The 24,617-nt window shown below is 39.0% G+C and overlaps 1 protein-coding gene across 1 annotated transcript in view; it reads left to right on the top strand.

The window, feature by feature from the left end:
• The window catches only part of RIT2 (Ras like without CAAX 2), a 399,832-nt gene that overhangs the window by 206,955 nt on the left and 168,260 nt on the right, over window positions 1-24,617 (top strand). Inside the window, exon 4 of the mRNA XM_049900689.1 lies at window positions 16,378-16,569. Coding sequence (XP_049756646.1) covers window positions 16,378-16,569 — 192 coding nt within the window. The remainder of the gene's footprint in view (window positions 1-16,377; window positions 16,570-24,617) is intronic.

Here is a 24,617-nt window from a genome sequence, read left to right as displayed (position 1 = left end):
CATATAGATTTTAGAGATCAGGCGCTGGTCGGAGATGTCATAGCTGAAAGTTCTTTCCCAATCTGTAGGTGGTCTTTTTACTCTTTTGGTGAAGTCTTTAGATGAGCACAGGTGTTTGATTTTTAGGAGCTCTCAGTTATCTGGTTTCTCTTCGTCATTTTTAGTAATGTTTTGTATTCTGTTTGTGCCTTGTATTAGGGCTCCTAAGGTTGTCCCTATTTTTTCTTCCATGATCTTTATCGTTTTAGTCTTTATGTTTAGGACTTTGATCCACTTGGAGTTAGTTTTTGTGCATGGTGTGAGGTATGGGTCCTGCTTCATTTTTTTGCAAATGGATATCCAGTTATGCGAGCACCATTTGTTAAAAAGACTATCTTTTCCCCAATTAACTGACACTGGTCCTTTGTCAAATATCAGCTGCTCATATGTGGATGGATTTATATCTGGATTCTCAATTCTGTTCCATTGGTCTATGTGCCTGTTGTTGTACCAGTACCAGGCTGTTTTGATTACTATGGCTGTATAATATGTTCTGAAATCAGGTAGAGTGAGATCTCCCACTTTGTTCTTCTTTTTCAGGAATGCTTTACTTATCTGAGGCTTCTTTCCCTTCCATATGAAGCTGGTGATTTGTTTCTCCGTCACATTAAAAAATGTCATTGGAATTTGGATCGGAAGTGCATTGTATGTGTAGATGGCTTTTCGTAGAATAGACATTTTTACTATGTTAAATCTTCCTATCCATGAGCAAGGTATGTTTTTCCACTTATGTAGGTCCTTTTTAGTTTCTTGCAGTAGTACTTTGTAGTTTTCTTTGTATAGGTCTTTTACATCTTTGGTAAGATTTATTCCTAAGTATTTTATCTTCCTGGGGGCTACTGTGAATGGTATTGATTTGGTGATTTCCTCTTCGATGTTCTTTTTGTTGATGTAGAGGAATTCAAGTGATTTTTGTATGTTTATCTTATAATCTGAGACTCTGCCAAACTCTTCTATTAGTTTCAGTAGATTTCTGGAGGATTCCTTAGGGTTTTCTCTGTATAAGATCATGTCATCTGCAAGTAGAGATAATTTTACTTCCTCCTTGCCAATCCAGATGCCCTTTATTTCTTTGTCTAGCCTAATTGCACTGGCTAGGGCCTCTAGCACAATGTTGCATAAGAGCAGTGACAAAGGGCATCCTTGTCTGGTTCCTATTCTCAAGGGAAATGCTTTCAGGCTCTCTCCATTTAGAGTGATGTTGGCTGTTGGCTTTGTATAGATGCCCTTTATTATGTTGAGGCATTTTCCTTCAATTCCTATTTTGCTGAGAGCTTTTATCATGAATGGGTGTTGGACTTTGCCAAATGCCTTTTCTGCATCTGTTGATAAGATCATGTGGTTTTTCTCTTTTGTTTTATTTATATGGTGGATTACATTAATAGTTTTTCTAATATTAAACCAACCTTGCATACCTGGTATAAATCCCACTTGGTCATGGTGGGTTATTTTTTTGATATGTTGTTGAATTCTATTGGCAAGAATCTTGTTGAGGGTTTTTGCACCTATGTTCATGAGGGATATAGGTCTGTGATTTTCATTTTTTGTGATGTCTTTACCTGGTTTTGGTATCAGAGATATGGTGGGTTCGTAGAATGAGTAAGGCAGTATTCCAGCATTTTCTATGCTTTGAAATACCTTTAGTATTAGCGGTGTTAACTCTTCTCTGAAAGTTTGGTAGAACTCTGCAGTGAAGCCATCCGGGCCAGGGCTTTTTTTGGGGGGAGTTTTTTGATTACCATTCAATCTCTTTTTTTGTTATGGGTCTATTTAGTTGTTCTACTTCTGAATGTGTTAGTTTAGGTAGGTAGTGTTTTTCTAGGAATTCATCCATTTCTTCTAGGTTTGCAATTTTGTTAGAGTACAATTTTTCATACTAATCTGATATGATTCTTTTAATTTCAGTTGGGTCTTTTGTGATGAGGCAACTCTCGTTTCTTATTCGGGTGATTTGTTTCCTTTCCTGTGTTTCTTTAGTCAGTCTGGCCAATGGTTTATCAATTTTGTTAATTTTTTCAAAGAACCAGCTTTTGGCTTTGTTAATTCTTTCAATTGTTTTTCTGTTCTCTAATTCATTTAGTTCAGCTCTAATTTTTTTTTTTTTAATTTTTATTAAGCTTCAAGTGAACATTTACCATTCCAGTCAGTCTGTCACATGTAGGTTTACATACATCTTACTCCCTTCTCCCACTTGCTCTCCCCCTATTGAGTCAGCCCTTACAGTCTCTCGTTTCGTGCCAATTTTACCATCTTCCCTCTCTCTCTATCTTCCCATCCCCTCTCCAGTCAAGAGTTCCCAACACACTCTCCCGTGTCCACCTGATTTAATTAGCTCACTCTTCATCAGTATCTCTCTCCCCCCCACTGACCAGTCCTTTTCATGCCTGATGATTTGTCTTCGGGGATGGTTCCTGTCCTGTGCCATCAGAAGTTCTGGGGAGCATTGTCTCTGGGATTCCTCTAGTTGCAATCATACCATTAGGTGTGGTCTTTTAATGAGAATTTGGGGTCTGTATCCCATTGGTCTCCTGCTCCCTCAGGAGTTGTCTGTTGTGTTCCCTGACAGGGCAGACATCGATTGTGGCCGGGCACCAACTAGTTCTTCTGGTCTCAGGATAATGTAGGTCTCTGGTTCAAGTGGCCCTTTCTATCTCTTGGGTTCTTAGTTGTCGTGTGACCTTGGTGTTCTTCCTTTGCCTTTGCTCCCGGTGGGTTGAGACCAATTAATGTATTTTAGATGGCCGCTTGTTGGCATTTAGGACCCCAGGCGCCACAATTCAAAGTGGGATGCAGAGTGTTTTCATAATAGAATTGTTTTGCCCATTGACTTAGAAGTCCCCTCAAACCAAGTTCCCCAGACCCCAGCCCCTGCTTCGCTGACCTTTGAAGCTTTCATTTTATCTCGGAAACCTCTTTACTTTTAATCTAGTCCAACTAGGCTGACCTTCCTTGTTTTGAGTGTTGTCTTTCCCTTCACCCAAAGCAGTTCCCATCTACAGATTGATCAATAAAAAGCCCTCTCCCTCCCTCCCTCCTTCCCCCCTTTGTAACCACATAAGTATGTGTTCTTCTCCGTTTTTTCTATTTCTCAAGATCTTATAATAGTGGTCTTATACAATATTTGTCCTTTTGCAACTGACTCATTTCGCTCAGCATAATGCCTTCCAGATTCCTCCATGTTATGAAATGTTTCAGAGATTCGTCACCGTTCTTTATCGATGCATAGTATTCCATTGTGTGAATATACCACAATTTATTTACCCATTCGTCCGTTGATGGACATCTTGGTTGCTTCCAGCTTTTTGCTATTGTAAACAGAGCTGCAATAAACATGGGTGTGCATATATCTGTTTGTGTGAAGGCTCTTGTATCTTTAGGGTATATTCCGAGGAGTGGGATTTCTGGGTTGTATGGTAGTTCCATTTCTAACTGTTTAAGATAACGCCAGATGGATTTCCAAAGTGGTTGTACCATTTTACAATCCCACCAGCAGTGTATGAGAGTTCCAATCTCTCTGCAGCCTCTCCAACATTTATTATTTTGTGTTTTTTGAATTAATGCCAGTCTAGTTGGTGTCAGATGGAATCTCATCGTAGTTTTAATTTGCATTTCTCTAATGGCTAATGATCGAGAGCATTTTCTCATGTATCTGTTGGCTGCCTGAATATCTTCCTTAGTGAAATGTGTGTTCATATCCTTTGCCCACTTCTTGATTGGGTTGTTTGTCTTTTTGTGGTTGAGTTTTGACAGAGTCATGTAGGTTTTAGAGATCAGACGCTGGTCTGAGATGTCATAGCTGAATATTCTTTCCCAGTCTGTAGGTGGTCTTTTTACTCTTTTGGTGAAGTCTTTAGATGAGCATAGGTGTTTGATTCTTAGGAGCTCCCAGTTATCTGGTTTCTCTTCATCATTTTTGGTAATGTTTTGTATTCTGTTTATGCCCTGTATTAGGGCTCCTAGGGTTGATCCTATTTTTTCTTCCATGATCTTTATCGTTTTAGTCTTTATGTTTAGGTCTTTGATCCACTTGGAGTTAGTTTTTGTGCATGGTGTGAGGTATGGGTCCTGTTTCATTCTTTTGTAAATGGATATCCAGGTATGCCAGCACCATTTGTTAAAAAGACTATTATTTCCCCAATTGACTGACACTGGTCCTTTGTCAAATATCAGCTGCTCATACATGGATGGATTTATATCTGGATTCTCAATTCTGTTCCATTGGTCTATGTGCCTGTTGTTGTACCAGTACCAGGCTGTTTTGACTACTGTAGCTATATAATAGGTTCTGAAATCAGGTAGGGTGAGGCCTCCCAATTTCTTCTTCTTTTTCAGTAGTGTTTTGCTTATCCGGGGGTTCTTTCCTTTCCATATGAAATTAGTGATTTGTTTCTCTATTCCCTTAAAGTATGACATTGGTATTTGGATTGGAAGTGCGTTATATGTATAAATGGCTTTTGGTAGAATAGACATTTTTACTATGTTAAGTCTTCCTATCCATGAGCAGGGTATGTTTTTCCACTTAAGTGTGTCCTTTTGAATTTCTTGTAGCAGAGTTTTATAGTTTTCTTTGTATAGGTCTTTTACATCCTTGGTAAGATTTATTCCTAAGTATTTTATCTTCTTGGGGGCTACTGTGAATGGTATTGATTTGGTTATTTCCTCTTCGGTGTTCTTTTTGTTGATGTAGAGGAATCCAAGTGATTTTTGTATGTTTATTTTATATCCTGAAACTCTTCCAAACTCTTCTATTAGTTTCAGTAGTTTTCTGGAGGATTTCTTAGGGTTTTCCATGTATACGATCATGTCATCTGCAAATAGTGATAGCTTTACTTCCTCCTTACCATTCTGGATACCCTTTAATTTCTTTGTCTAGCCTAATTGCCCTGGCTAGGACTTCAAGTACGATGTTGAATAAGAGCGGTGATAAAGGGCATCCTTGTCTGGTTCCCGTTCTCAGGGGAAATGCTTTCAGGTTCTCTCCATTTAGAGTGATATTGGCTGTTGGCTTTGCATAGATGCCCTTTATTATGTTGAGGAATTTTCCTTCAATTCCTATTTTGGTTAGAGTTTTTATCATAAATGGGTGTTGAACTTTGTCAAATGCCTTTTCTGCATCTATTGATAAGATCATGTGGTTTTTATCTTTTGTTTTATTTATGTGATGGATTACATTAATGGTTTTTCTGATATTAAACCAGGCTTGCATAAAAAAAAAAAAATTAAATCCCACTTGATCAGGGTGTATTATTTTTTTGATGTGTTGTTGGATTCTATTGGCTAGAATTTTGTTGAGGATTTTTGCATCTATGTTCATGAGGGATATAGGTCTAAAATTTTCTTTTTTTGTAATGTCTTTACCTGGTTTTGGTATCAGGGAGATGGTAGCTTCATAGAATGAGTTGGGTAGTATTCCGTCTTTTTCTATACTTTGAAGTACCTTCAATAGTAATGGTGTTAAGTCTTCTCTGAAGGTTTGGTAGAACTCTGCAGTGAAGCCATCTGGGCCAGGACTTTTTTTTGTTGGGAGTTTTTTGATTACCGTTTCAATCTCTTTTTTTGTTATGGGTCTATTTAGTTGTTCTACTTCTGAATGTGTTAGTTTAGGTAAGTAGTATTGTTCCAAGAATTTATCCATTTCTTCTAGGTTTTCAAATTTGTTAGAGTACAATTTTATGTAGTAATCTGATATGATTCTTTTGATTTCATTTGGTTCTGTTGTGATGTGGTCCTTCTCGTTTCTTATTCGGGTTATTTGTTTCCTTTCCTGTTTTTCTTTAGTCAGTCTAGCCAATGGTTTATCAATTTTGTTAATTTTTTCAAAGAACCAGCTTTTGGCTTTGTTAATTCTTTCAATTGTTTTTCTGTTCTCTAATTCATTTAGTTCAGCTCTAATTTTTATTATTTGTTTTCTTTGGGTGCCTGATGGATTCTTTTGTTGCTCACTTTCTATTTGTTCAAGTTGTAGGGACAGTTCTCTGATTTTGGCTCTTTCTTCTTTTTGTATGTGTGCATTTATTGATATAAATTGGCCTCTGAGCACTGCCTTTGCTGTGTCCCAGAGGTTTTGATAGGAAGTATTTTCATTCTCGTTGCTTTCTAAGAATTTCCTTATTCCCTCCTTGATGTCTTCTATAACCCAGTCTTTTTCAGGAGGGTATTGTTCATTTTCCAAGTATTTGATTTCTTTTCCCTAGTTTTACTGTTATTGATTTCTAGCTTCATTGCCTTGTGGTCTGAGAAGATGCTTTGTAATATTTCGATGTTTTGGATTCTGGAAAGATTTGTTTTATGCCCTAATATGTGGTCTATTCTAGAGAATGTTCCATGTGCACTAGAAAAAAAAGTATATTTTGCAGCAGTTGGGTGGAGAGTTCTGTATAAGTCAATATGGTCAAGTTGGTTGATTGTTGTAAGTAGGTCTTCCGTGTCTCTATTGAGCTTCTTACTGGATGTCCTGTCCTTCTCCGAAAGTGGTGTGTTGAAGTCTCCTACTATATATGTGGAGGTGTCTATCTCACTTTTCAATTCTGTTAAAATTTGATTTATGTATCTTGCAGCCCTGTCATTAGGTGTGTAAATATTTAATATGGTTATGTCTTCCTGATCAATTGTCCCTTTTATCATTATATAGTGTCCTTCTTTATCCTTTGTGGCGGATTTAAGTCTAAAGTCTATTTTGTCAGAAATTAATATTGCTGCTCCTCTTCTTTTTTGCTTATTGTTTGCTTGATATATTTTTTTCCATCCTTTGAGTTTTAGTTTGTTTGTGTCTCTAAGTCTAAGGTGTGTCTCTTGTAGGCAGCATATAGATGGATCGTGTTTTTTTATCCAGTCCATGACTCTCTGTCTCTTTATTGGTGCATTTAGTCCATTTACATTCAGCGTAATTATAGATAAGTAAGTTTTTAGTGCTGTGATTTTGATGCCTTTTCATGTGTGTTGTTGGCCATTTCATTTTTCCACATGCTTTTTTGTGCTGAGACGTTTTTCTTAGTAGCTTGTGAGATCCTCATTTTCATAATGTTTAACTTTGTGTTTATTGAGTCGTTACGTTTTTCTTGGCTTTTTTCTTGAGTTATGGGATTGATATTCCTTTTTGTGGTTACCTTTTTATTTACCCCTATTTTTCTAAGTAAAACCCTAACTTGTATCCTTCTATTTCGCCTTGTATCACTCTCCATCTGGCAGTTCAATGCCTCCTATATTTAGTCCCTCTTTTTGATTATTTTGATCGTTTATCTATTGATTTCCATGATTTCCTGTTGTGTGTATTATTTTGTTTATTTATTTATTTTTTAGAATTAGTCTTAATTTGTTTGTTTTTGTGCTTTCCCTGTTTGAGTTGCGTTGATATCAGGACGTTCTGTTTTGTGACCTTGTATTGTGCTGGTACCTGATATTATTGGTCATCTGGCCAAACAATCTCCTTTAGCATTTCTTGCAGTCTTGGTTTAGTTTTTGCAAATTCTCTAAACTTGTGTTTATCTGTAAATATCTTAATTTCTCCTTCATATTTCAGAGAGAGTTTTGCTGGATATATGATCCTTGGTTGGCAGTTTTTCTCGTTCAGTGCTCTGTATATGTCGTCCCATTCCCTTCTTGCCTGCATGGTTTCTGCTGAGTAGTCTGAACTTATTCTTATTGATTCTCCCTTGAAGGAAACCTTTCTTTTCTCCCTGGCTGCTTTTAAAATTTTCTGTTTGTCTTTGGTTTTGGCAAGTTTGATGATGATATGTCTTGGTGTTTTTCTTTTTGGATCAATCTTAAATGGGGTTCGATGAGCATCTTGGATAGATATCCTTTCGTCTTTCATGATGTCAGGGAAGTTTTGTGTCAGGAGTTCTTCGACTATTTTCTCTGTGTTTTCTGTCCCCCCTCCCTGTTCTGGGACTCCAATCATTCGCAAGTTATCCTTCTTGATAGAGTCCCACATGATTCTTAGGGTTTCTTCATTTTTTTTAATTCTTTTATCTGATTTTTTTTCAGCTATGTTGGTGTTGTTTCCCTGGTCCTCCAGAAGTCCCAGTCTACATTCTAATTGCTCGAGTCTGCTCCTCTGACTTTCTATTGCATTGTCAAATTCTGTAATTTTATTGTTAATCTTTTGGATTTCTACATGCTGTCTCTCTATGGATTCTTGCAACTTGTTCATTTTTCCACTATGTTCTTGAATAATCTTTTTGAGTTCTTCAACAGTTTTATCAGTGTGTTCCTTGGCTTTTTCTGCATTTATCCTAATTTCATTTGTGATATCTTTAAGCATTCTGTAAATTAGTTTTTTATAATCTGTATCTGATAATTCCAGGATTGTATCTTCATTTGGGAAAGATTTTGATTCTTTTGTTTTGGGGGTTGGAGAAGCTGTCATGGTCTGTTTCTTTATGTGGTTTGATATGGACTGCTGTCTCCGAGCCATCACTGGGAAACTAGATTTTCCAAGTAGTCGGCTAAAAAAAAATGCAGTCAGATCCCTATCTGAATTCTCTCTCTGGCTCCGGGTATTCGGATGTTAATGGGGTCGCCTGGGGAGGGTGGGGGAGGGATCTGAGAGCTAGGAGTGTAGCACCACAGAATATAGAGCTGAACACCACGTTCACGCTCCGCACCCGTTCGCCAAAATCCGGGCTGGACGGGTCCCTGGCGAGGACACTGCTTTCCTTGCTCGGAAACCAGTCAATTCCTCCTGGGGACTTCCTCCGGTGCACGGCACCGCTCGTGGGCACTGGGTGGGCGTTTCCCGCACGAACGGGTGGGCCCGCCCCCAGGGTCTATTCAGGCGATTATAATTGGGTCCCGCAGTCACGCCCCGCCCGTGCGCGCGCCCAAATCCCAGCGGGATGACTTCCGGGTTGAGACGCTGCTTTCCCTGTTCCGGAACCAGTCACTTCCTCCCCGGGACTTCTCCTTCCGGAGCGCCACACCTCTCGTGCGAACTGGGTTGGCGTCACCTGCACGGCCAGGTGGGCCCGCCCCCTGGGTCAATTCAGGGCAATAAAAATGGACCCCGTGCTCACGCCCCGCTCGTGCGCGCGCCCAAGTCCCGCAGGACGGCACCCCGTCTGGGACACTACTTTCCGCGCTTCGGGACCAATCACTTCCTCCCGGGGTCTTCTCCTTCTGGTGTGCCACACCTCTCGCACAAACTGGGAGGGCGTCACTCGCACGACCAGGTGGTCCCGCCCCCTGGGTCAATTCAGGGTAATAAAAATGGACCCCGCGCTCATGCCCCACCCGTGCGCGTGCGCCCAGATCCCAGCGGAATGGCTCCCCGTCTGGGATGCTGCTTTCCCTGCTTTGAGACCAGACACTTCCGGGGATTTCTCCCTCTGGTGTGCCGCGTCACACGCGCGGACTGGGTGTGTGTCCTCCCGCACAAACGTGTGGGCCCCGCCCTGGGGTCACTTTAGGGAAATATAGTTGACCCCCCCCGCTCGCGCCCGGTTGGCTTCTCGCCTAACTCCAGGCGGGACGGCACCCCAGCTGGGACGCTGTTCTCCCCCCTCCCAGATCAGTCACTGCCTCCCGGGTGCTTCTCCCTCTGGCTGCGCCTCTACGCCGCCTGCGCCAACCTGCTAAACTTCCTCCCGGGATGGGTTCGGGGGGAAGGGGTGGGCCCCCTTTCTGTGCCGTCTGCCCCCCTGGGCTCTGCCCCGGATCGGGCTCCGAAGGTCACCTGCCTGGTGCGCTGGCTCCTGGTTCTGAAAACAGTCGCTGTCTGCCCGTATTTGTTCGTTTTCCGTCTCTAAGTCTGTGCTTGTTGTTCAGAGTTCATAGATTGTTATGTATGTGATCGATTCCCTTGTTTTTCCGAGTCTTTGTTGCAAGAGGGATCCGCGGTAGCGTCCACCTAGTCCGCCATCTTGGCCCCGGATCTCAGCTCTAATTTTTATTATTTGTTTTCTTCGGGTGCCTGATGGATTCTTTTGTTGCTCACTTTCTATTTGTTCAAGATCTAGGGACAGTTCTCTGATTTTGGCTCTTTCTTCTTTTTGTATGTGTGCATTTATCAATATAAATTGGCCTCTGAGCACTGCTTTTGCTGTGTCCCAGAGGTTTTGATAGGAAGTATTTTCATTCTCGTTGCATTCTATGAATTTCCTTATTCCCTCCTTAATGTCTTCTATAACCCAGTCTTTTTTCAGGAGGGTATTGTTCAGTTTCTAAGTATTTGATTTCTTTTCCCTGATTTTTCTGTTATTGATTTCCACTTTTATGGCCTTGTGGTCTGAGAAGATGCTTTGTAATATTTCGATGTTTTGGATTCTGCAAAGGTTTGTTTTATGACCTAATATGTGATCTATTCTAGAGAATGTTCCATGTGTGCTAGGAAACAAAGTGTACTTTGCAGCAGTTGGGTGGAGTGTTCTGTATAAGTCAATGAGGTCAAGTTGGTTGATTGTAGCAATTAGGTCTTCCGTGTCTCTATTGAGCTTCTTACTGGATGTCCTGTCCTTCTCTGAAAGTGGTGTGTTAAAGTCTCCTACTATAATTGTGGAGGTGTCTATCTCACTTTTCAGTTCTGTTAAAGTTTGTTTTACGTATCTTGCAGCCCTGTCATTGGGTGCATAAATATTTAATATGGTTATGTCTTCCTGGTCTATTGTCCCTTTTATCATTATGTAGTGTCCTTCTTTATTCTTTGTGGTGGATTTAACTTTAAAGTCTATTTTGTCAGAAATTAATATTGCTACTTCTGCTCTTTTTTGCTTGATATATTTTTTTCCCATCCTTTGAGTTTTAGTTTGTTTGTGTCTCTAAGTCTAAGGTGTGTCTCTTGTAGGCAGCACAGCATATAGACGGATCGTGTTTCTTTATCCATTCTGAGACTCTCTGTCTCTTTATTGGTGCGTTTAGTCCATTTACATTCAGTGTAATTATAGATAAGTATGTGTTTAGTGCTGTCATTTTGATTCCTTTTTATGTGTGTTGTTAACAATTTCATTTTTCCACTTACCTTTTTTGTGCTGAGACGTTTTTCTTTGTAAATTGTGTGTTCCTCATTTTCATAGTATTTGACTTTATGTTTGCTAAGTCGTTATGTTTTTCTTGGTTTTTATTTTGAGTTATGGATTTGTTATATCTTTTTGTGGTTATCTTAATATTTACCCCTATTTTTCTAAGTAAAAACCTAACTTGTATTGTCCTATATTGCCTTGTATCCCTCTCCATATGGCAGTTCTATGCCACCTGTATTTAGTCCCTCTTTTTGATTATTGTGATCTTTTACATATAGACTTCAATGATTCCCTGTTTTGAGCGGTTTTTTTCTTTTTAAAATTAATCTTAATTTGTTTTTGTGATTTACCTATTTGAGTTGATATCAGGCTGCTCTGTTCTGTGACCTTGTGTTGTGCTGGTGATACCTACAGTTTTATCGGGAGCCCTGGTGGCACAGTGGTTAAAGCTCTCATTCTTTGAAAATGCACCAACAAAAGCAGCCACAATAAACACTGCTTCTCCACAGCCCCTGAAAGCTGACCTGTTGACTGTTAAGTAGACCCTAGACATTTGACTGCTGTGTGAAGGCTGGATTTGAATGATGAAAGGTGGTTTAAGGGTGGCAGTACATGACCGTTGCGAGTGGAGTTGCATGTAAGCAACTTTTTTGTATTAGGGAGATAAATCTGGTGTTTGTTGTTGCCGTGGAGTGGTTTCTGACTCATAGCGACTCTATGTGATAGAGTAGAAATGTTCCATAAGGTTTCCTAGACTGCAGTTTTTATGGGAGCAGATGGCCAGGTCTCTCCTCCTGTAGAGCAGCTGGTGGGTTTGAACTTCTGATCTTTCAGTTAGCAACTGAGAGCTTAACCACTGCACCACTATGAAAGTATATTCATAGCAGAGATGGCAACAAGGTTTTCAGACCACTGTGGACAATGTTATATGTGCATTGTGCTAAACCAAAAAGCAGTTGCCATCAAGTCAATTCTGACTCCTGGCAACCCTGCACTCCGTAGGGTTTTTAAGGCTGTGACCTTTCTGAAGCTGATTGCTAGGCCTTTCTCCTGAGGCACCTTTGGAAGAATTTGAACAACCAGCCTTTCAGCTAGTAGTCAGCACTTATCTGTCAGTACCACCCACGGCCTCCTCTGTGGTACTAGGGGCAGTTTAAAGGCTGCTAGAGCATTTTGTAAATAGTGAGGCATTTTAAGTTTCCTAACACCTGCTCAAAACACTTCCTCAAAACACTTTAATAATCAAGAAGTTTGGATGTGAGATTAGTCAAAAATTCTTTCTCTGTTTTCGGAATTGAGAATATCCTCGCTATATTTCAATACAAGAAAATCTATCAAAGGGAACGAATCAGATTACAGTGTTGTACTCAGAATTCAGCTTTGAAATGCTGATCATCTTTGTAGCATTTTACACATTGGGTCTGTTTCATAGATACTTCGCTACTTATGGATAGCAAATGAAATCCAGTAATGTCCCTGAATAATCAACCAACAAGTTTCAATTATAGCAGGAAGCAAATGAGGAAGATATTAGCATTCAGGATATAAAGCACAGGGCTCTTTAATTCATGGGTGAACAAAGACGGAAGCAGCATGTTGGACATAGCATTTTCCCTTATGAAGCAATTACAGTATCATATATTATTAAGGTGGTACACAGCTGCAGAGCTTCTGCTTGATTCTCTGGGCCCCATCAGCCTCCAGCGTGTCTTTAGAAAGCACGTGTATATGTTATATGAAGAGCTGGTACGGGTAAGGTCAGTTAAGGGGAAGAATTACTCCTTATATCTCAATAGCCTCATTGTGATAACTGAATTATCTTATTGGTAGAAAGATTCCCCTATTTAAAAAATAAGCTTAAATATTTTCTTAATAAGCATATTGAGAAGCACTGCCACATTTATATTTAAGGCAGATCAAAGAGGATTTCATACATGTTCTTACACTGAAGGCTCTCTTCTGCCGGATTTGTACCAGGGATAATAATAGGCTTAATTTGTATTGTATTTTAAAAACTTATCAAAGCATTTTCACATCTATTCTCTTATGTGATCCTTTCTACAGCCCTGTAAAGCGGGTTAAGTGTGAGTCCTATTCCCTGCTTGACAAAGGAGGAAATTGAGATGCCACAGGGCTATGTGATTTGTTAGAAGACATGCTCTCAGTCAGTAACAGGCTGAGAATTCAGGTGCCATGCCTCCCAGATTCCATGTTTTAAGATCATGAAGGCCACTTTTGAACATATGCAGAGAATTATATATCCGACTTGCAGCTGTAAAGAAGAATCAATTAAGGAGTTTTTTGAAAAATAAAAATGTTAGGCCTGATACCTGGAGATTCCAATTCAGATTAGATGCAAGGCCTGGTACACCTGTTTTCAACGTGACTTATACGTGGCTTTGAATCTGGGCCACAAGCACTACTGGCATTCACTTCTTTATTCAGCTGGTATTGTTCTCTGTGAATTTTCCTTTAATGTTCTTTTTCGGTATTCCTGGTAGGTGGTTTTTCAAAGTCATTGATCTGTTTCTTATATTTGACATAGAAAACATCTTCTCCCTTACAAATAAATAATTTTTTTAAAAGCAGCTGAATTCTCTGCTTCATTCCTTGTAATAAAATCCATATGTAGAAGAAAATGATATGTACATGCCGAATAAGTCTAGAAGATACCCAGTATTACTCCTAAGTAAATGCAGTTTGTAGAAAATGAGATATATTTTTTAACTTAAATTTTGTAAAGGTAGAAAAATATGATGACAAGCAGCATTAGTGAGAATGAGGGAAACAGACTTTTATATAACGTTGGAGAGAGAATGTCATCAGTATGATGCCTTTGGAGGTGAGGTTGGCACTATCTCTCACAGTTAGATCTCTTTAATCTAGCAATATTACTTCTAAGGTATACATAAATCTGCACAAGATAGATGTTTAAGAATAAGCATTGTTTGTACCAGGAATAAAAGGAAGCCATTTAAATACCTTTGCATAGGCAACTAGTTAAATAAATTATGGTATGTGCATGAAATAAACTATGATGCATCCCTGGAAAGGAAAGAGCAATATCTTTATTTACATGGAATGATCTTCAAGGTATATTAAGGCTATTAAATTTTAGCTGAGGATAAAAGTAAAAATTGTACATATTATATTTTCATTTGAATATAGAAAGATGTAGAAAGGTAGGGCGTATGCTTTTAAATACATGGACTCTTTCTGAGGAAATAAAGAAACAATTAGCTCTGATTGCTTTCAAGAAGGAGAACTGGGAATTTGAGGTGGGAAGGCAATGGAATTCACTATCTAGAGTTCCATGCCATATGAATATTTTTTCATGTGCATTGTTATTATTTTCCAATAAAAAATAGAAAAATTAAAAAGAAACTAAAGAATTTCAATATTTAAAATAACCATTGGCAAATAGAGTTAATTATAAATTGACAAATAATCTTTGCCAGTTTAGTTTGTACTTTCCATTATTTCACTCATATAGAATTGATATAACAAATGCATTTATATTTTTTTAAAGATTTATATTTTCATATAAGCTTGGAAAACATCACTTGGCATATTTGGCCCATACTTCTCTGATGGATCCCCATCAACTATGGGGTTCTGACTGAGGCAAAGGTTTTCCAAAATCAGAGAAAGTCAGAACTGTGAGAGACCTCAGACACTTGATAACTCAACCTTACTTTGGAAATGAAGGAACTGAGACCCAGTAGGGTTTTTGTTTTTTTATGTTAGTACATTCCACTCACATGGTGAAATCTAGCCTTGAGTTATAGAAAAATTAATGCTAAGCAAGTTGATAAAATTAGAGTCATGGAATATGAATTATTTCAGCCATTTCTGCATTAGGTGGATGCTCAACCATGGACAAATCTCCTTTCCTCTTTGAGCCCCAGCTGTTACAATTTTGAAAAGGTAGATTGAACCTGATGATATTATTTGCATTAATTCCATATTGACTGGAAATAATTTAAGGCATCCACTCGCTAACTCAGGGCCTTACTCACTTTACTCCTCCCTTTGGACTTTTTTTTTTTTTTTTTGGACTTATAAGCACCCCAGTTTTCTGAAGTTCTTGAATCTATGTTAATGCCACCATTCTTTGAAAATGAATTTATGTTTAATCACATTAGCATTTGTTTCAACAATTACTCTGAGCTGAACATGTTAGTTTTTGTAAACCCTTTGCTGTTTAAAGGAACCTCAACTTCTCCTCAAAGACTTCAAATGTAGCCCAAGCTCACCTAAACCTTCCTTTCTTTGATGACTTACAGCTCAAATTGTCCAAGTCACAATATGTTCTTGTTGTTCTTTTATTATTTTACATGGCTTGTTCCCCGGCTGGAGTTTAAGCTTTGTATTTCCGGTTACATTTATCTAATTAGCCCTTGTAATTTTAACAATGGATTCAGAATATGAGTAAATAAAAACAGATGTTTTAGACCGCATGAACTTTCCAGATTGCAATTCAAAGCAAAACATTGAAAGCTCATTTGCAAAGAAGTTGTGGTTCAAGTGAAATGCAACACGAGAGGCTGATACAGCAATTTCTCCCACGTTGGGGAATTGATTTTTTTTTTGGAAGGTGATACTGCCCTCCACCGTATGGAGAAAAAAGGAAGGAGGAGTCAGCAGAGGGTGAAAACTGACCCACAACTCCTTCTGCTTTGGTACCTCAGTGAAACAAATCCAAGAAAATTTAAATTTATAGCTGAATCTGGGATTATCTATGCTAATAACTCATTCCATTCACAAGGATAATCAAAGTTTAACTGTAGGGTATTTTCATATTTTTTAATAGGAAATTAATTAGCTTTTTTTGATCCTTTGGAGGTCCTATGGCAGCTTCACTTCACAAACTGGTATTTGCAAGGCGAAGCCAACTTCTTTAAACTATTCAGTTTTTCTTCAAAGGGTTCTATAAAAAGCTAATTTTCAAGGTAGGCAGTGCGGAAATGCTTGAAATAAGTAGTTTAAAGTATCATTAGCCTAGTCTCAAATTATTTTAATGCTTGTAGTATATAAATTCAGATTCGTTTTCCTAAAGCGAGGTCATTAAAAAAATCCAAAGTATGTAATCGATATATAATCTCTTAAAGTCCATGAGTAAAATCTATTATTTAACATATTCTTTCTTAAGTTGAACCTTCTGTAATTAAGGAGAAACACTCTGATAGTTTAAAACATTCAAATGTCGTATTTATACCTAGTGTTGTTTCTGTATATCCAAAGCCCACAAACAAAATTTTGAAAATTCGTACTTAAACTACTTAGTCTCACCGTTTGTCTACTTTTGAACTTTTATTTTATTGGTGTTATGTGTTGGTTTTGCAGAGCTAAATTATACACCAACATTGCTGTTTTCCTGCAGGCAGAATTCACAGCCATGCGGGAGCAGTACATGCGAGGTGGCGAGGGCTTCATCATCTGCTACTCCATCACTGACCGCCAATCTTTCCAGGAGGCTGCCAAGTTTAAAGAGCTCATTTTTCAGGTCCGCCACACCTACGAAATTCCTCTGGTGCTGGTGGGCAACAAAATTGACCTGGAACACTTCCGCCAGGTGAGTGCTGATTTTGTCTGTTAGCTTCTAGCTTTTCTTCTGAGGATGTGTAGTACCAAGGGTGGCTGTTTTCCAAGGTTCATATTGAGAATTATGAGAAAGAAATAATACACATAATTTTTGAAGAAATCTTTGTGGACCTGGGGTAGATTGTATTTGCAAAGTTGGCTACCACAATATCTCCTATTCCACATGTTGTTTTGCTGTGTCCTTACCTGTGATGGTTAAGTTTGTGTGTCAACTTGGCTGGGCCATGATTCTCAGTGGTTTGGCAGTCATATGATGTTGTGATCACTTCCATGATGAGATTTGGTATAATGTGATCCCGTCCATGATGGGATCTGCTATGAGTAGCCAATCGGTTGAAGGGAAGTTTCCTTGAGTGTGTGACCTGCATTGAATATAAGTGGACATTCTGGTGAGGATTGTGGGCTTTTGCTCATTCTGGCTCCTGCACCTGGCTCCTATTAGTCAGACCTCCCGTCTTGGAACTTGAGCTAGCCACCTACCTGAGATCTTGCCTGCCGATCTTGGGATTTGTCGATCTCAGCCTGTGAGCAAGAATCTGCTCTCTGACATGCCAATCTGGGGTTCATCAGCCCCCGGGGCTATGCGAATCAGGAGACACCTCTATCCTAACCCATGGACTTGGGGCATTCCTGCCTCTACAATCGCGTGAGCCATTTTCTTGATATAAATCTCTCTATATGTATACTTGGAAACTCTGGTGGCTTAGTGGTTGAGAGCTACGGCTGCTAACCAAAAGGTCGGCCATTTGAATCTACCAGGTGCACCTTGGAAACTCTATGGGGCAGTTCTACTCGGTCCTATAGGGTCGCTGTGAATTGGAATCGACTCAATAGCAATGGGCTTTTTTTGGTTTTCAAATTATGAGTGAGATGAATAGCAATCACTATCAAAGTTACTGAAACAAATAATAATAAAAAAAAGATTAAACAGAGTGATTTTGAAGGTTTGACAGACTTTTTCTTTTAGATAGAAGCAAGTAAACAAGATAGTCACAGAAAGTGCAAAAACCAGGAAGAAGTCAAATTGCAATCTTTGTAAAAGTGCTCATGTACCAACATCTCCAATAATAAAGCCATGATGTGTAAATTTGGCTTCTGGCTGTGGTGTTTGTGATGGAAATCATTATTCCTGTAACCGTAGAGTGTTGTTTTCCTTTACTAAATGCTTTCAGTTCACACTTTATATTAATGTTATAAGTGCCCTATGTAGTTGTAAGACAAGCATTTGCAGAATGTGGGTATCTGTGAAGTGAATATATTGATAGAAATTGACTTTAGTAAATTATTAAGTGGCAAAATTAGGACTAAAACCCAGATCTCATATTTTTATCACATCAGTATGTCTATTTCTTCATCTAAAAAAAAAAAAAAAAAAAGATGTTAGCACTTAGATCCTCTACAGTTCAAAGGAGTTTTGTGAGAATTTCTAAAGTAAAAAGTTAAACTACCAAAGACCATGAAGAAAATCATGCTAGCTATTTTATTTAGCACTGAGAGACAGAGAAGTAGCATTCTCTCTAAATAGTTCTTCCTACTTGATCTACATTGAAAGAGTTTGAAAGTAAAGAAAGATTGATAACTAAAGCTGTTTTATATCATATTTGGTAGAGAAGTGTCTGCATTCTTAATACATTTTGGTGACTCCCAAGGCCCTTTCTGGAAAAAAAAAAAAATAGTGCCTAATGTTTTCATTATTATTCACTCCTTCGAGCTAAAAATATTGAAGGGCTTTGTTTAAATGTAAGCATTTTATCTGGGAACAATATTCACGTTACACTGTTGATGGTGATGACGCACTTAGTAATTGCCAGAAACTTACCTACCTAATTTAATGTAATGAGCCTGACATGAAACAGGCTCCTTTGTGATACCTTTTTACCTATGAGCCAACTGAAGCTTCCGTATCTTCAGCAACCTGCTCAAGGTCACGCAGCTAGTAAGAGTTGAAAGAAAAAGCCCAGTCTGTTCTGATATTAAATCTTAATATGTTATACTGTTGGCCTGCCAGCCATTGTTATTTTATCATCAGTTAGTTTTTTATATCAGCTTCAGGATCTTAGCATGTTCTCTAGGAAATGAAACATAAGCAGTTTCATTTTATTGGCAAATAAGATCAGGGAAGATCAGAACAAGGACTTCTTGCATGTGGAGTGGGTAGCTAGCTCCAGGTTCTAAAAAAAACACCTGTTGCTGTCAAGTCAATCCAACTCATAGTGACCCTATAGAACAGAGCAGAACTACTCCATAGGGTTTACAAGGAGTGCCTAGTGGATTCGAACCACCAATCTTTTGGTTAGCAGCCTTAGCTCTTAACCACTGTGCTACCAGGACTCCACTAAAGGTCCTAGACAAGGCAATAATAGCGGGAAATTTCAGGGAGATGAGTGAGGAAAAGTAAGAGTAGGAAAGGAAGTTTCAGAGCAACTGAAAGGCCCCGTTTTCTAATCAGCTAGACAATTTTGTCCAGAGTTCATCCAGCCTATTTTTTAAAAAAAGCCCTCCTTAATTCTCAGGCAGTGTTAGGTCCCTGTACTTCCATGCTCTTTGTCCCAATTTATTTTGTCTTCTGTTGTCACACTGGGGTGCAGGAGGAGATAATTCCTGTTTTCTGCTTTGTAAAACCTTGAACAACCGTTCAAAAGAAAAATGTTTCTATGAATGAAATGCTTTCCAAGGGTTTGGGAGCTAGATTAGAAAAGTTTAACATCAGTTAAACAGACCACGGGCTGTTTTATCCTGAAGATAGACGCGGCAAACACCTCAAGGCTGATGGTCTAATTGCAGCTTGATACTCAGTTTGAGGCTTGGAGACTCTGCTCTCCACAGCCTGAGTAACTCTCTGAGTGCTGACTTGGGATCTTAATGACCCCTTATTTACTCTTTAGTGAGATGTCTAATGAAAAAAAAGTTGTTTCACTCTTTTACCAGGAAAGGCGCATGGAAGCTGTGGGGCATAGGAATTACAGAATTAAGAAAAAATAATACCTATGTACAGTTATATCGAGTACCTACTTACCTCTGCAGAGTGCCAACAGCTTTGGAGCATATGGAAGGATTGAGTAACCCAGTCCTTGTCCTCAAGGGCTTTCTTCCCATCCTCCTCAAAAAGGCAAGTCCTGTGCTGATGAAGTAGGTAGAAGGCCATATTAAACAATAAAATTAAATGTTAAACAACATGACACTGTCCACAAGTGCAATCGTTGTTGGAAACAAGGAAAGATAATATAAGCAGCGTATTTGAGGAAGGAAGAAGCCAAATGGAGACGGATCCTGAAAAGGTAGAAAGAATCAGGTGACCACGCGAGAGTAAATTTAAAGTGGATAGAATGAAGCTGCCGAGCTGTGAACGTGCACCAGAGATGGAAATTGCTCAGTGTGGTAGGGGGAAACCATCCTGTCTATTACTACACACATCTCAGGCATCCTCAGAATCATTTCAAAGACAGCACCTGCCTCAAAGACATATTTAATTAAAAGAAAAATACGTAACAGAATATACTGGATATGCTGTACTGCAGTAATTAATTGCAAATGCCACTCAAATTTTAAAAAAAATGAGTAGTACTTCATCCATCTTTAGTCATCAGTATCTTACAAAATCCATGTAAACATATTTTCCAAATGATGAGGATTTATTTTTTTTAAATGGAAAAAAAGGTTTGGTAATTTACCTAATTTTATGAGGATAGACACTCAAATTCAACTCACGATTATTTAGTGCTATTTATCCTTCCTACATAGGAGCCCTGGTAGCACAATGGTTGCTACTAACCAAAGGGTTGGTGAATTGAACCCACCCAGTGGCTCCGTGGGAGAAAGAACTTGTGTTCTTCTTCTGTAAAGATTGCAACCAAGAAAACCCTATGGGGCAATTCTACTGTGTCACGTGGGATTACTACGAGTCAAAATCGACTTGACAGCACACAGTAACAACAAATATTCCTTCCACAGCGTTTTCTTTATATGTTACTCTTGACTTTAGTTTTTTTTAGAAAACGTGAAGACGTTAACACCATTTGAGAGAGAAAACAAAACAGAGCTTAGAGTTTTAAGTAATTTATATAAACTGGTGTGTTGTAGGAAACCCTGGTGGCATAGTGGTTAAGAGCTATGGCTGCTATCCAAAAGGTCGGCCATTTGAATCCACCAGGTGCTCCTTGGAAATGCTATGGGGCAGTTCTACTGTGTCTGATAGGGTTGCTCTGAGTAGAAATCGAGTTAACGGCAGTGTGTTTTTTTTTTTTTTTTTTTTTGGTGGGTTGTGGAACTAGAATTTGAATACAAATCAATGCTCTGACTCTTCCTTTTTTTTTTTGCTTCCATATTTTTTTTATTTCTTTACCACATATTTAATAGTCACTCAATGGGTTATTGTTGTTGTTAGTTGCCATCGAGTCAGCTCCTACTCGTAGTGACCCTATGCACAACAGAAGGAAACACTGTCTGTCCTGCGTCATCCCCACTTGTTGTTATGCCTGAGCCCGCTGTTGCAGCCACTGTGTCAGTCCATCTCGTTGAGGGTCTTCCTCTTTTTTCTGACCCTCTACTTTACCAAGCATGATGTCCTTCTGCAGGGACTGATCCCTCCTGACAACATGCCCAAAGTATGTGAGACGCAGTTTCACCATCCTTGCTTCCAAGGAGCATTCTGGTTGTACTCCTTCCAAGACAGATTTGTTTACTTTTTGGCAGTCGATAGTATAGTCGATATTCTTTGCCAACACCACAATTCAAAGCTGTCAGTTCTTCTTCACTCTTCCTTAATCACTGTCCAGTTTTCACATGCATATGTGGTATTTGAAAACACTGAGGCTTGGGTCAGGCATACCTTAGCCTTCAGGGTGACATCTTTGCTCAATGGGTAGCAATTACTTATTTAGAAACTGGGTGTACAGGAGTGAAAGAGGCTACAACATGAATGAACGTTGTAAATATTATGCTGAGTGAAGTCAGTTAGTTCCAAGAACAGAGGGAGGGGGAAGGAGGAAGCCATTGCATAGGGGCACTGAGCATGCAAAATATTTGAAATTGCAACTTTTTGTTATATATATACCTACCACAATAAAAAATGAATAATAAATAAATACGTGTGGTGTGTGTTTGTGTATAAACTAAAACTACAGTGGAAGAAACAGGTACTGAACAATTTGAAAGTGTGTTTATGTGTATACATGTGTATGTGTTTATATATGTTCATTTATCAAGCATGCACAGCCAAATAGTGCTATGAATAAAATTACACTCTCATACACACGAATTCAAGTAGGGACAAGAGCTACTAAGAAAAGTAAAGTGGGGTAAGGTGATAAAGTGTGGAGCAGATGAGCGAGTGGTGGGATCTGGTTCAGCATTTGAGAGCCAATGTGGATACTGAGGAAGGAGGGTCAGACTAAATACGGCCTTTGCCTTAGTGGTTAAGAACTCAACTGCTAACCCAAAGGCTAACAGTTCAAATTCACCAGCCACTCCTTGGAAACCCTAAGGGGTAGTTCTACTTTGTCCTATAGGGTTTTTATGAGTCTGAATAAACTCAACAGCAATGAGTTTCAGTTCTTTAGGAGTCCTGGTGGTGCAGTGGTTAAAGCAATTGAGTGCTAACTATAAGGTCAGTGGTTCAGAACCACCAATGGCTCCTCGGGAGAAAGATGTGGCAATCTGCTTCTGTAGAGATTTACAGCCTTGAAAACCCTATGGGGTTGCAATGAGTCAGAATCTACTCGACAGAGGTAGGTTTGAGTTTAATTTTTGGTGTGGAGTTTGAGTTTTATTTTAAGGGTGAAGAGGAATTGTTTAACATATTTAAGCAGAGTGGTGGCATGAATGGATTTTCATTAAATCAGTCTAGCTGTTGTGGTGGGGCAAGAATGGAAGCAAGAAGGCCGGTTAGGAGAGTTTCAGTATTCAGGATGAGAAACCATGGTAGCTTGGTTGAAAGCACTAGCGCTGTCTGTTGACTGATTCCATATTCATGGAGCACACTGACATGATGACAGACAAAAAGGTTACAGTGAGGTTTGAAGACCTTTCATGTAGGGACAAACTCTAGTACATTCTTAAGTGGCACCTGATGTCGTCATTGCATTATCACACATATGGTGGTTGTCCATAATGGGCTGCTCAAGACATGGTTAGCATAAACTTAGCACATGTATTTTAGAAAGTAACAATGTATATGGTCAAAAGAATCAGACAGTCGTGGTTTTGAGCCTTTACACAGACAATTATCATGTCCTTGGAAAAATCCGTAACGGACACACGATATGCACACAAACCCCCTTCCACACTGCCCCTCTTCAAAGAATTTCTTGCTGCGGAGCTGTGGGGATTGGAGGGTATAGTGAACAGACATCTTACAGCTGTCAAGTCCTGTAGTGTCAGCCTCAGCTACACAAAGTATTCTCCTTTTAGGTCACACCCTTACTGGGGAAACCCATTTCCATTTCCGGTGGTTGAATGAGGTGTGGGCATAAAGATCCAGCTATTTCAATACAATATGGGTCAACCCTGACAGGCAGATTTTGCTCCAGAACCCCCTATTGTTTAGACAAGCCTTTGTTGGGCTTACATGGCTGTTCACCTCCTCCCGCTGCCCAATCTGGCTTCCTTTTCTTTTGTTTCACAAATGTTGATTCCTAATAAACATCTTGCACCCTAAACTATCCTGCTTCTGTGAAATGAGAATAATAATACTTCTCCCATATCGCTAATGCATGGGTTAGATGAGATGATGTCAATAGATTGTGTATTACAGTGCTTGACAAACAGTTGTTGTTGTTAGGTGTCTTCGAGTTGGTTCCAACTCATAGCGACCCTATGCACAACAGAACGAAACACTGCCCGGTCCTGCACCATCCTCACAAACAGTAGGGACTCATTAAAAGTTAGGTACTGTCATTCTCATCCCTCACCTGAATTGTTGCAATAGTCTTCAGGTTATTATTATCCTTCTAATCTGCTGTTTTATAATTTAGAAACTAGTTAATAGAATGTATCAGAATTGTGTGAAAAATAAGAGTCATTAAATCTGGGTGAAGGCCTAGGGAGCTTTCTGATGACCAAAGTGCATAGATTTTCCAAAATCAATTTTGAAATAATTTTCAGCTATGAAATATAGAATAGCAATTTCAAGGTATCTGAATACTGAATAAGGGCACTTTGGAGAAATTGCTACTTTCTTCCATTCGTTCATGAACTAATAAAACTGAGAAGACTGGAGACAGACAATAAACAGATAAAAAAAAGATTATTAGCCATTCCTCAAAAGCTAAGCTAATTTTTATGAATGGAGTTGTCTCCCTAAACCAGAATAATCAATGTCACCTAGGAACTTTGTTAGAAACACAAATTCTTAGGCTCCATTGTCATCCTACTAAGCCAGAAATTCTGGGGGTAGGGCACAATAATCTATTTTAAAAAGCCCTGTAGGTAATTCTGGTACATCTTAAAGTTAGAGAACCACTGGGCTAGAGTATACATGAAAGGACATGAAGAGCCATTTTATCCTTTGGCCACTGCAGGACAGAGTTTAGAACCTACAAGTATTTCAAGGTCTTAACTGACATATTTGAGACCTAAAAGAAGAAAAAAACTATGTGCATATGTTTTTAAAATTTTAAAAAATTAAAAATTAATTGATGCTTAAATAAAAATAATATTCTGTCTCATGTTAATAAGACAACAGTTACATGACTCAATTATTTATATACTTTGTATATATATTTATCAGTATGTGAGTGTGTGTGTACAGTATGGAATTACCTGTGGTCATCAAGTCAAGTTGATTTCGACTCACAGCAACCCTGTAGAACAGAGTAGAACTGCCCCCATAGAGTTTCCAAGGAGCACCTGGTGGATTTGAACTGCTGACCCTTTGGTTAGCAGCCATAGCACTTAACCACTACACCACCAGGGTTTCCACAGTATGGAATTAGGTAAATCTAAATATGTTTGAGATAGAGTGAGCGGGCTTTCAAAAATAAGATTGCCTAGTATCTACAAAGCTCCTAAAATGATCTTAGT

Source organism: Elephas maximus, chromosome 11 (assembly GCF_024166365.1).
Source record: "Elephas maximus indicus isolate mEleMax1 chromosome 11, mEleMax1 primary haplotype, whole genome shotgun sequence".
Classification (NCBI taxonomy): Eukaryota; Metazoa; Chordata; class Mammalia; order Proboscidea; family Elephantidae; genus Elephas; species Elephas maximus.
This window is presented reverse-complemented; position numbering and strand designations above follow the sequence as displayed.